The sequence below is a fragment of the Lagopus leucura genome, unplaced genomic scaffold (genome assembly GCF_019238085.1).
Source record: "Lagopus leucura isolate 7727_CA_CO unplaced genomic scaffold, USGS_WTPT01 Super-Scaffold_100021, whole genome shotgun sequence".
In the NCBI taxonomy this organism is placed as follows: domain Eukaryota; kingdom Metazoa; phylum Chordata; class Aves; order Galliformes; family Phasianidae; genus Lagopus; species Lagopus leucura.
The window spans coordinates 4,315,792-4,328,524 of NW_024962274.1; the positions used below are offsets into that span (position 1 = coordinate 4,315,792).

The 12,733-nt window shown below is 43.0% G+C and overlaps 1 protein-coding gene across 1 annotated transcript in view; it reads left to right on the forward strand.

Annotated features, from left to right (window-relative positions):
• The first annotated feature begins 200 nt into the window (after window positions 1-200).
• PLOD2 (procollagen-lysine,2-oxoglutarate 5-dioxygenase 2) overlaps window positions 201-12,733 on the forward strand; it is a 47,599-nt gene continuing 35,066 nt past the window's right edge. Inside the window, 1 exon segment of the mRNA XM_042878450.1 lies at window positions 201-744. Within this exon segment, the coding sequence (XP_042734384.1) occupies window positions 201-744 (544 nt within the window).

Here is a 12,733-nt window from a genome sequence, read left to right on the forward strand (position 1 = left end):
TTAAGTTATTATTATTTTGAATACATCTTGCGTTGCAACAGGAAGAAAAACACGGGAATTATGTATCTCAGGGCATCTTCTTCATTCCCACCGTGTTCCTGGGTGAAAATGACGGTACCAATGAAAAATTAATTTTGTCGGTTTTGTTTGGCGTTTGGATGTGGAAATGCAGACGCTCCTGCGCTGGGGTGTTCGCAGCGATGCCGTTTTCGAGCAGAGCGGGCGCGCAGTGCTGTTACCGCTGCCCCGGGTGGCTTTTGCCGCTGTAACGCCTTCGGACGCGCTCCATCCCCGCGCAACGCCGGGCCGGGGCGCGCCGTTCCCGCGCAGCGCTGCGCTCCCGCGGCGCCCGAGGGCGGAGCTTGGCGGCCCCGCCCCTCCCGCGGCGGTGTGCGCCCGGACGCGGAGGCCACGAGCGGCTCCTCTTGCGCCGCCGGGCGCCCTCGCCGCCCGGGTCCTCCCACCGCCGTATAAAGCCTGGGGCGGGCGGCAGCGCCCTTTGCTCTGCCCGCCGCGGAGGAGGAGCGGCATCCCGGGCGCGGCACCGGCTGCTCCTGGCGGCGCTTTTCTCCTTTTTCCCACCTCCGCCCTCGGGGCTGGCGGCGCGGGGAGCGGCGGCGGTGCGGAGGGGGAAGATGGCGTGGAGCGGCGCCCGGCTCCCGCGGCTCCTCCTGCCGCTGCTGCTGGCCTTAGCGCTGCCAGCGGCGGCGGAGCGGCGCTCCGGGCCCGGCCCCGGCCCCGCAGGTGAGGTGCGGAGCGCGGCGGGGATGCGCTGCCGGCATGCGCCGCCGGCTCCATTGTGCTTCCCGGCTCGGGTGCGTCTGCCGGGAGGGAACCCCGCCGGTCCGCGGTGCGCGCGTGGGAGCTGCCGCTTCTCCCCGGTTATTTCTGTGTTTCTTCTGTAAGTCCTCCGCTCCGCGTTTTTCCTTGCTGCTCGCGGCCCCGGGGAAGGGGTGCGGCCCCCGGTGCTCCCCACGTTGTCGCCCGGAGGAGCTGAAAGCATTTTAAATCGCCGGAGTGAGTCATGCGGCGGTAAACGCAGGATTCAGCTTCGGAAAAAAGTAAAAATAGACCTCAGTGGGAAGGGAGCGCCTCTGACTTTCTCCTTTCCCCCTTCCCCCCCCCCCCCCCCTTCCTTTTCCCTGCTCCCGTGACAAAGTGTTGATGGGCAGGGAGGTTTTCCACGGCAGGGAAAAGCACGGTGTCATTCGCTCCTTGCCTGAACTTCGTCAGCTCGGGGTGAAGTTTCCCACTTCGTGAGAAAAGTGATCTTGAGGCTGCCGTGCTTTTTGCTGGTCCTCGGAGGCCGCCAGATTTCTGTTCCTTGTTTTCTGTAGTCACGTCTGTGAGAAGGTAGAAAGCAATTGTATCTTCAGTATGTAGAATACAAGAATGCACGCAGGAAATTCCCTCAGAGAGGTGTCCAAACATATGTGTCAAGCTATATGCCAGAACCGATTTCTTATCCAGTACTGCTTTAGCATCTGTATTTCTGATTTCTGTTCTGGAAATAGAAAGGTATTCCATCCTGCTGAACTATTACCACATGAAATCAAAGTAGTTTTATTTCCTGGCTTGTTTACTCAAGTGTGTAATAAAGTTATTTTTATTACCTAGCTTGATTCTTGCTTTGCTGCACTGAAGGCAGCTCGTTTTTCTGAGAGCCAAGTTTATTCCAGAACTTCTGAGTTTGAAAGTTGCTGCTTTAGCTCATAACCAGTGTAAGATAAGTCGGCATTGATGAACACCAGGCTGCTTGCTGTGCTGGTCTCTCCCAGCTTTCTCCTTTTGCTGCTTTTGGACACTCTGCAGAGTTCCCTGCGGGCTGTGTATGGCTGTTGCTTGCTCTCCAGGCAGTGTGAGCATCGCTGTCCCATGGCCATGGGGCTGTGTCCTCCTGGGGTGTGTTTTGGGCAAAACACAGAGCTGTGTCTGTGGCAGAGGGGCTGTGAGGATGCTCCTGTGGCAGTTGGTTACTGCAATCAACTGTGTTTTTCCCCCTCTAGAGTATCTATGCTAATAATGTATTTTTTTTTAATGCAACTTGATCTAGGTGTGACATCTTGTGCTGATACCAAGTAACGACTGGCCCAGTAATGACTCTTGATTTTAAACCCTGTTGCTGGTCAAAGGCTTGAGAAGTAGAGAGTGCATAGTTCAGTGGTAGATGAAGCACTGTGCTTTATAGCAAACCAGAAATGGACTGGTGTATCTAGGTAAATGATAGAAGTGATTCTGTACAAATTGCAACACTGGAAAGCCCTGTTCTATTTTATATAAGTGATCAAACAATAAAATCCTATTCTTCTTAATTTAAACAACAGTAGTCTGTATTGGACTGTAGCAAACTGCTGAGTGCAGGCTGCTCTTTGGGTAGCTTCTGGACCGTAGTGCTGCCTGCCGTGTTACTTGATTTTGTACCAGTTTTAACCCTTAGATGTTATCCTCTAGTCTGTGCTGTATTGCTTGGCTAGGGATAGAGCATAGTGTGCCCTCCCTTGTAGGAATCCATACATGTACGTGGGCTCAGTCTTCTATGGAATAAAGATGCAAAAGTTTTGGTGTTAGAACAACAGCATTAATGTATTCCTGCTGCGCTGCAGTTACTGAGTACCTGTTGCTTATCGTGTAACACACTGCAGGAAAAGATATTTGTCGTTATTTTGGGTGTGCCCATGAGAATGTTTTTTCAATCAGTTCTCTGCACAGGAAGCTACCCTGCCTTCTCAGAGTCCATTCCTCAGTGGCTGTGGACTTGGCCGCTTGGCTGTGTGGCCACGTAGCCACCATGTGTTGTAAGAGCATTGAGCAGGCCTGCTGTGTTGCTGCTGTCCTAGTACACCCAAAACATGAAGAGTGGGTGGGGGTCAGGGCTTGTCACAGGGAGCGGAGGTAGCTTCCAGAGCCGACGTGGCCAGGATGTGTCCTGGAGCTGCAGCGGTACCCGTGGCCAAGCTGCCGGCTGTGCTCCGCCTTAGTGAGCCTTCCCTGCTGGCCGCAAGCGCTGCAAGCAGTGATGGGTATTGGATGTGGCTGCATGAGGGCCTGCTTGGAGGGACAGTAGGTGCTTTGTGAATGCTATTGACATTTTTAGGCTCCTCCAAAATGGATGTGGTGATGACAGTGACTGTAAGCCTTTCACTGAGGCAGCGCAGTAAAGGAGCGAGGGATTTTGATCATGTAACCAAGTACACCATGTACCGGTGTACTTTCTGATAGAAATGGAAGGCAGCCTGTTTTCCCCTTAGAAATGGTGTGATGAAGAACTCAGACCGCTCTCTTGAAGTTGAGAGGCTGTACAATGCAGAGTGAAAAATATAGGAGCTTTTTGGCCAGGTTTTTTCTTTCCTCAAATGGTGAAGGTAAGTCACAGTAGTGGATGTGACATTGCTTTTGTCTGTGATGGGCAGTGTGTTTGGCTAAGGTCGTAGGAAATTTGACCAGAAAACAGCTGTTACCTGCTTTGGCAGGGGGGTTGGCCTCGATGATCTCTAGAGGTCCCTTCCAACCCCTACAATTCTGTGATTCTGTGATAGTTCTTATCTCTAATTGATACTCTCAATTGCTGTCTGAGTCAGGATGATTTTGCATGGAACGTATTCCTGTCAAGGAACTAACGTTACTTCTGAAAAGTTTCTTTGCACTGACTGCATATTCTGGAGAGTCATGGTTTATGTCCAGATTCCTGACTTTTATATTTTTTCCCCCATCATTACTGCTTACTTAAGGAGAATTGACTCCCTCTTCACAGGGAAACATTTTGTTTTGTCTGCTGAATTACCATTATTACATTGCATGATCAAAAGGAACATCGATCCATTTGTGTAAAGCCACTAATCTGTTTAAAATTGAAATTAGTTGACACTCTGCTCCAGAGAATTCCCTTGGCACAGATGGTAGGTAGGATCACAGTAAGGGCATTTTTGTTTTCATTTATAACATCTGTTTTTATAGTTCTTGAGGGACCAGTTGCAAGGAGAGCAACTTTGAAAGTGAAGAATCTTTGTTCCTTCTTAATTTCTACGCAGTGTAGTTCCCTTCAGGAGAAAGCACAACATGACAGGAATGTGTCTGTATGTGTAGGAATGTTGTAGCTCTATAGGATAAGTGACAGTCGTTGAGGAATACGTGCTTGCAAGCACAGTCTGACATTGCTGTGGTGTTCAGACTTCTGGTTCTGTAACAGAACTACTTCTGGAGTATTTCATTAGGATTAATTCACTTCTCAAAGTAAAGTTTATATTGTGCATGAATAGACTAAATATGTATAATCTCTGGTTCACCCCCAAATTATTTCGAGCAGCTGGAATTCCTATTAAAATTTGCAGTAGCTGGGGAAGAATAAGCAGTCCATTAAAGAAACAGAATATCTTTTTTTTTTTTATGATCATAACAGTAACATCTTGTTCATATTCTCAGTGTCTGAGTATGTGGGTGTATTTTAATTAGTATTTTGATGAAATGTTTGCAAATGTGACTGCAGACAGGTATCTGCTGATCATTAGCTATTATTGGCAAATTATGCAGTTATCATATTCAATCATTTCAGTCTGTTTCTACCAAATATGGTGTAAAGATGCTGTGGATTACTTTGTAATTCCTTTCAAATGCATAAATGTGTTTGTAATGGAGAACAAATTAATTACATATCTGTTTCCTTAATAATTCAAAGTTAAATAGTAGGATCTTGTTTTAGTCTAAAACATCCAAGTTTATAGGACAACTGTGAAGAAAGCCAATCTTGTAGTGGTTGTCCCATCAGCTCTTATAGGCTGCCATTGAAAAGTATTCTAAGGGTTCTTCCTGGTACAAGTTGCAATTCTGTCGGTCCACTGTTATTTTCTATATCCCAGTGTCTTTTTCCAGGAAAATCAAATGTCTTTTTGATGGTAGTATTAATTCTTAAAGTATAACTGCAAGTTACCCGATTCTTGTATTAAAAAATCCATGCTAACTAGAGAACTAAGGGTTTTAAAAACAAACAAACAAACAAACTTTATTTGGACTATCTTCATAAGCAGCTTACCAATTATGTTTTATATCACTGTGAAACAGCTATACACACATCATTAGCATGAGATTACAACCAGGTCCATTAACCTAATAACTGAAGTTGCTAGCCCAGATGTTCCTTGTTAAAAGCACTCCAAAATATACGTCATAACTTGCACGTCTTTAGGTTTTGTGTCAGAAACAGGATGGGTCTTTGGTGCTGCTCCACAGGCTGAAGGGCAGGCTTGCTTGGAGCAGGCGCTGCCCTTCTTGCCTAGTGTGGAGTAGCAGTCTGCCCTTGATGCAGAAAAGGGCTCTTGGACAGGTGTGGTTTTTCTCCTCCTGAAGTTTGTTGTACTGCATTTCTGTCCAGTTACTGGAACAGTCAAAGCTGGGCTGTGGAGATCTGGGGCTATGTGTTGCACAACCTGGAAGCAGTGTGATGTGCAGAGTTGTGGGGTGGTGGTTCTTGCTGACAATGTGGGGACAGTTATGTCTCCTTCAGACAGCTCCAGTTTTGCTTCTCCTTTGTTAAACAAAGATTTCTTGAAGGAGATATCTTTATTACAAATCTTAATTGCCAAGTTTCACTGAAGGCTTGATTAGCTGTCTGAAAGCAGGATTTAATGATGCCTGGTGCAGTCTGTGACTGCCTGTTTAAACAGCTGGATATGCTGAATAACAGCTTAAACAGCAGCATGCTCTTCTCTAGACACTCATTTATGAGGGACAGCAAGGGCAAGGCTACTAAAAAGCAGAAGCTGATAAACTTTCTTGCTCAGACAGCTGGGGTTAGCTGTCCTGGTCCCAGCCTACAGCCCTGTGGCAGTGTATGGTTGCGAGCACGCATGGCCAGGCTACTGTCATGGCCCCATCCCCACTGCTTAGGAGACCTCTGAAGCTGAGCTGCCATCTGTGTGCTAATAAACAGCTGTAACTGGACCCTCTCCCACTCACCAGGATCTGGGCAGCTCTCCCTGGAGAGTTTGCTTCATGCATTACAGTGATGTTCTGTGTAAACGTTCATGTCTGGGGACTAAGGAGTACCTCTTATCTGCGCTTTACTATGAAGTAACCAATTCAATAAACAGAGTCTCACCCAAGTCTACTGCAGATAGTGGGGGAGAAAAAAACTTATGAATGCTGCCGCTAGTGCCTCGTTTTGCTCAGGAAATCTTGCATTGGAAGGAGCACAAGCCTGAGCACAGCCAGCGCTGCGGTGATTGATGAGTGCACACACAGGCCCTAATGAGCCTGTGTTGACTGTCTGTGGTACTGCGAAATTAAAAATAAATATTTAAAAAAAAAAAAAAAAAAAAAGACCTCAGCCAACCAACTTGCAAACAGTTTCTAAAAATGGGAATGAATTAATATTGTGAGTAACTGCTGGCCTTTATCTGGAAGCGTGTACATGTGTAAAAGAGGTGGTCTATGAGTGGTATTTCACTATTATTAGAACTAGGTATATTCAACAATTGATCGTTTCCATGTAGATGTTTGAAACACTATTAGAGGTGAGATCAGAACTGCTTGGTATAAGACAAGCAGCAAGCTGCAGCACAGCAAATTTCTTGATGGAGTCGGGATGTCAGAGGAGTAAAATGGCTGTTCACATCCTTTAGGGACTGCAAAAGAAAGGGACAGAATTCAATTATATGAAGAATCTTTAGTATTTGTGTACCATCCTTCAGACTCTGAAAAAACAGGCACTGTTCAGCACTCTTTGACTCTTTATAAATGGTTTTGAATTATGGATGATATTTAACAATAATTGGACTCCTGAATGTTAAATCTTTCCTGAAGTTGTATTGAAAATCAATCTGCATTCATTTAGTAGAGGGGAAAGGACTGGTAAAATTTAATACCCTGTTCAGGGGCTTTGTGTTAGCCAAGAACTAATCTAGTATATTTTCTGTATTACAAGAAAATTCAGAGTAAGTTCTGTTTATTTTAATGCATTTCTGCAGGTTCTTTTGAAAACAAGGAAAGAAGTAGAAGATTTAAATGCGGCAATGATTGTTGCTGAGGAAGTTGCAACAGTACCAGCTGCTCGAAAGTAAACTGAGAAGTTACACCTTCTATATTTCTTTCCTGGGAGAACTGCTGAAAACTTCCTGCCCTTTCTAGTTCTGTTCTGTGGCCAGGAATGGTGTTGGAGTTCTGTTACTGATATCTGTTGCTCTGTGATTTTTAGGAACATTTACAAATAACCCTATGGCACAAGTTCTACAGTGACTATGCTTGTACCATTATAAAGGCAGAATTATATCTGCTTTAATTTAGTCAATCTGGTTTAAAGTGTAATTACAAGTCTGACAGCTAGCAAAGTCAAATCTGGTACTGTTTTGCAACTGACATAAATATTTGTTCTGCACTTTGTGTTTTATAGTAAGATATGCAAGTGCAGAAATGCAGTGATTAACAAGAGGTTTTTAAAAAAGGAAAACAGAACTTTCAGAGAAGTCTGTGCAGAAAAATCTGCTTCTTCTAAATCTGGCACTCAAGTTTAATTTGAAGCATTGACTCTTAGAAATCCCTTTCACATACAGGCATATGTGAATAGCATGCAGCCTGTGTTTGGCAACCCATGACTGTACTTGCTATCTATTAATTCTAATCTCATCTTTTGTTATAAATTTTTTCACTTTCCTGTTGTTTTTGAGGTTTTTCAGACATATTATCTCTCATCCACAGCAACCTAGCCACACTATTAAATATTGGAGGATACAGACTTACAAGGTACTTGTGGCTGTAGCTAATGAGACTTTGATATGAGCCTTGTACCTTTGAATAGCTGTAAGCTGTGGGATGAGTGGTGGCATGCAGGAAAGTGTTCTGTGTGGAACAGAAGTCAACTCTATAATATGTAGATCAGATTTTAAAAACTAACAAAACAAAAACCAAAAGCAACAACAGAACTTCCAAATATGAAATAGTGTTCTCTTTGTACCAATCGTCTCTTTCCCTCCTGGAGTGTGATTCAGTAACTCTTTCTCAAGAGGAAAGACTGTGCTTGCTAACTCAGTATGTTTGTTCTGCATCCTAAGGGAAAATAAACAGTTGTCATATGGCTCTATCTTTCGCCTCCTTATGCCAGCAGCTTTTTTTGTCCAGAAACTGTTCTGTTGGCCTACTGCTTTCTTTGACCATAAGTACATCCTATAAACTGACTCTGAGTAGATGTGAAAAACATGAACTTTAAACATATGCATTGTATACTTAAGATCTTGTTTGTTTACTGCTGGATTACATTAAGCAAGTATATGTATGTAGGTATAACTTATAATCATAGTTATATTGCACATAATGGGTTTCTGCTGTTTCCATTTGTCATCTTCTTAAAGTGTGTGGGTTTTTAAATGTTTGTTTGTTTTAAGACTCCAAGTCTAGGCTCTGACTCTGGAGGAAAAAATAAGAACATTCTTTTCAAGAAGTCGAATACTGTCTTACTGTGCGATAAGTGGAAGCTCATCTTGTTCTAGAAATCAGAACTGTGGAAGTACTCTTCGGTATTCAGATTTTAGATGACTTAACAGTTCTTTGAGCTTTCAGTGTATTGTGTGAGGAATGTATAAACATCAAAAGGGCATGGCTGTTGGCACCACCAGTGACCTCCTATCTACAGAGCTTCAACACGTCTCAGAAGCATACGGAATAATCAGATTTAGCAAAGTCATCAAAACTGCGTGGGAAGAGAATTGGTTATTTTGACTATATAGAAACAGTGATGGTGACAGTTTTGCATAGGCCAAGGATCCATTTCAGTTTTTACTTTTCTATTATGGGCTTAAAGAAAATGTAGCACAAGCTTTAAAAGATCTTTCAGAGCTCAGGAATTAATTGATAACTCACTGTTGTATATATTTTTTAGCTTTTTTGGCTGCAAAACCAGAAAATAACTTATACATGATATTTTTAAAAAGACTATATTAGCCAGTTCTTTGGATTCCTATGTTTTTATCTTGTTTAGAATACATTGTAGAGTATTTTACTTTTTCTAGTGTATCTTCCAAAAATATAGCACATCTGTCAGAGGTATCACAAGAGGTTAGTTGTACAGTTGTAGTCTGCTGCTAAATACCATTTAATTCTTCCAAAATTTAACATTTTATCATGAGCTATGGCAAAAATTTACATCTAGAATTCCAGTTGTGGATCATACTTTCACTACGTGTTGGTTGACCTGCACTATGATTCCTTTTTTCAAACTCAGGCTTGTGGTATCATGCTTATCAGGCCAATGATATTAAAGTGACATATCTCCCAAGCTGGGTTAGTAACATGCTGGGACGTATCCATTAGGAGCTGGGAACATCTCAAGCTCCTGTGCTGTGTGCATGGCTGGGGACGGCAATTTGCAATTCCATTTTCAGTTGACATAAAGACTTTACATGTGAATTTCCCAGTGGAATGTATAGAGTTGCCATCAGATATTCAACTCAAGAATTTGGTCACCTCTCTTTACCAGAATTCTATACCATAGAATAATATCATTACTTTTTGGCAGCTTGCGCATTTTTGAACGAATGTTTTCAAAGATGAAGTGCAGAAAGAGTAAAACTTCATCAAAAAAATCTTTGACAAACATCTTGAGAACTGCAACCTCTGCCATCAAATTGAACCGATGCATTGGTTTCCCGAAAACAAGGTCAAATATTCTAATGATTTTATGTTTTTGTTGCTCTTTTAAAAATATTTTGATTAAAAAAAAAAAAACAAAAAAAAAACCAAAACCAAAACAACTTATTTTGTTTTTTTACATGCCTTAAGTATATTATATTATATATTATTTTGTATGCAGCCCAAGACAATTTCTTTTCACTCTATGTGGCCCAGACAAGCCAAAAGGTTGGACACCCATGGAGTAGGTTGTCTGCCTTGGGAAAAACAGGCAGATAGGAAACTGTAATCTAAAACTAAACAAACTTCCCCCCCCCCCCCCCACCAGCTAATATGTGGAAAGAGTACATAATCAAAGTTTAGTCAGAAGTTTGAAGTAAGGCCGTTTAGTGTCACTCTTGATAGCTAATTCTCAGTTGAGCATAATTTTTAACATTCCTTGTTACTATGCATTTGAACTGTGACAGAGGAGGAATCCAAACTGAAAATGCTTTTTCAGCTGTGCGTTTTAGTGCATCTCTCCAGTGATGGAGAAGCATGCTCCAACATAGAGTAAAGGCAAGCTAAATCCAGTCTGATTTTTATGGAAAACTGACTTCTTTTTGTCTCCCACATCTATGGAGGTGTGGAAGACATAACAGACACAACCACAATAGCTTTATTATTGTGCTTGAATGCATTCACATGCCTTCTGCCTTCCCAATAAATGCTCAGTCTATGCCTTAAATTTAGGTCACACAGATAACTGCCAAGGCTACCTGTGATAGGATTGTAATAGTTCAGCTTTTCTTTGACTTTGTATGTATGCATATAGTTTATTTACTTTTAAATCCTATTAGGTTTTCAGTTCCCAAGCCTTTTCCGTAGCCTATAGCAATTTGTTCATTTGTTTGCTGGAAGCCTTTAGTGGATTATTTTGCAATAGGGCTGTGTTTTATAGGCACTAGGACACAGATAAAAAATCAGTCATCGTTTACTATTATAAGCCACTAGTTTTCCAGATAGGCAAAGGTTTTGATGGCATAATGCAGTATTATGCACATATGTCCTTTGATCTTACTGCATGTTCCTATTCCAGAGAAGTCTACGGCAGTTGAGTCCAAGAGCAGAATGTCAGCTCCCATATGGCTGCAAGCAATATCCTCATTTTTGGCTGCTTTAAAGCTACTGTACTAGTGCCCGCAACCCCTGGTAGAAATTATGTAGTAATCTCTGTCAGTGTTCATTCATGATGAATAAGAACCATGTGGGTGTACAAGGAGCAACTGCAGCGCTTTGCGTGTTCCTCTGCCAAGGTATGAGCAGAGAGGTCACTGCAACTGAGTGCAGTCCTGCCGCGGCCGCGCTGGCTGAGACCTCGACACAAATCGGTGAAAGCAAAGGCACTGGTTTACAGCTCTTATTTCTGGAAATACGTATTTATGAGGCAGATTCCCGATGGTGGCAGCCCAAAAGATTGAGTGAGGGAGTGAAGTGTTTTGATAAATAGTCACTGAGTTTGCTAATATGTTGCATGAGCTCTTTATGCAGCGTTGTCTTTCACAACTTGAGTACTCAACCGTTTCCTAATTTGCACATAAAAATGAGTTCTGCCTGACACTGGATATACTTCCCGTGGCCAAACATGTGCTCTCAGGCTTGTTTTCAAAACAGAACAGCTGCTTTGTGAACACAACTATCTGAAAGCTGTCTGGAATAATTGCACTGTAATAACATCGGCACCCTCATATCTGGCATGAAGCTCTTCCGAATTTTTTTTTTTCCCATGTCTTCCTGTTGAACCTCTGTGTAGGGTTTACGTTTCCTTTTCACACAGACTGATTTCACTTGTGGCAGAGAGTGCCAGGCAGCAATCCTCTGTGTCTGCTATGGTGGCTGTGGGCTGCATGCTGCCGTGCAGCCCAGGCCTGAGAATGGGCAGGGTGCTGGCTGCCTGCTGCGTTCGTGGTTTCATCTGTGTTTGTGTTTGGGGGATGCTGTTACTTCTGGAAAACACTACCGAATGTGCCTTCATCCCTGCTGTGAGAGGGATAGTCAATCTGAAGGAACTGGGTAGCTCAAGTGTGGATGTTAGACCACACCGCAGAGCTCCCTGTGGGTAGGCTGCTGTGTGGAGGACAGGGTTTGCTCCCAAACAACATTAAGGCGAGAACTGTACTGCTTCAGCCAGAAGTCATCATGGTGTTTGAGTGAAGCATTTTTTGTCTCTCTCACTGGAAAACAAACACCTGGTCACAGCCATAACTCAGGGTCTGAGAAATTGGAGGCAGCTTTGTACTGCAGCACACAGTGGAAGCCTGCTCAGTCATGCTGCCAACACAGGTCAGATGCTGCTCCTGCCACCAGAATGCTTGCTGTGGCATGGGCCGTGATGGCATCTAAAGCAGGTGTAGCCAAGCATGTGATTAAAGTGGCTTGGATGTAATCAATCCCCCAGAATCTGTGTTTTACTTGCACATTTGTCTTATTGTGAGTTCTTGAAAGTTGCTTTGCGTATGTTATTGGATGAAAACCGTTAGAACGCTGATCCCATTCATTGCACCTAAATGGGAATGAGGAATAGACTAAAAAATGAATGATGTTAAAGGGTTAAAAAGGAGTAATGGTCAGAAGCATTCTCTTTGCTCACTTCTGCAGAAAGAAGCATGCATCTTTTCTGCCAGCAAAGCTGATGCAAGTTATCACTTTTAAATCAAGTCAGAGGAGCCTGCAGGAATTTTGTTAACATTTTTGCTATATCAAAAAGGAGCTACTTTCCTCATTTGGTTAGTAATCCTCTATATAATGTGCCAAGGTAACTGTCATTTAATGTACTTTTCTTCAGGCATGCTATTAACAGGATAAAATCATACACTGTTTGCTCTTTTATTTAAAGCAGATGCATGCTCACACGTGCACACACAACCAACCAAGCAAGAAAGCAAAATAAACAAAACTCCAAAGACTAAATATTCTGTGAAGAGTCTGTCTAGAATCTGAGATTCCAAATTCTGCATTCTTCTCCATTTAAAAACTGTTTAAATACCAGATGCACACAAAATCCAGTGACACTGAAATAACACCTTTTAAAACTCTTCATCTGTAACTTTAAAAAACTGACCATTGGCAAGTATACTGAAAG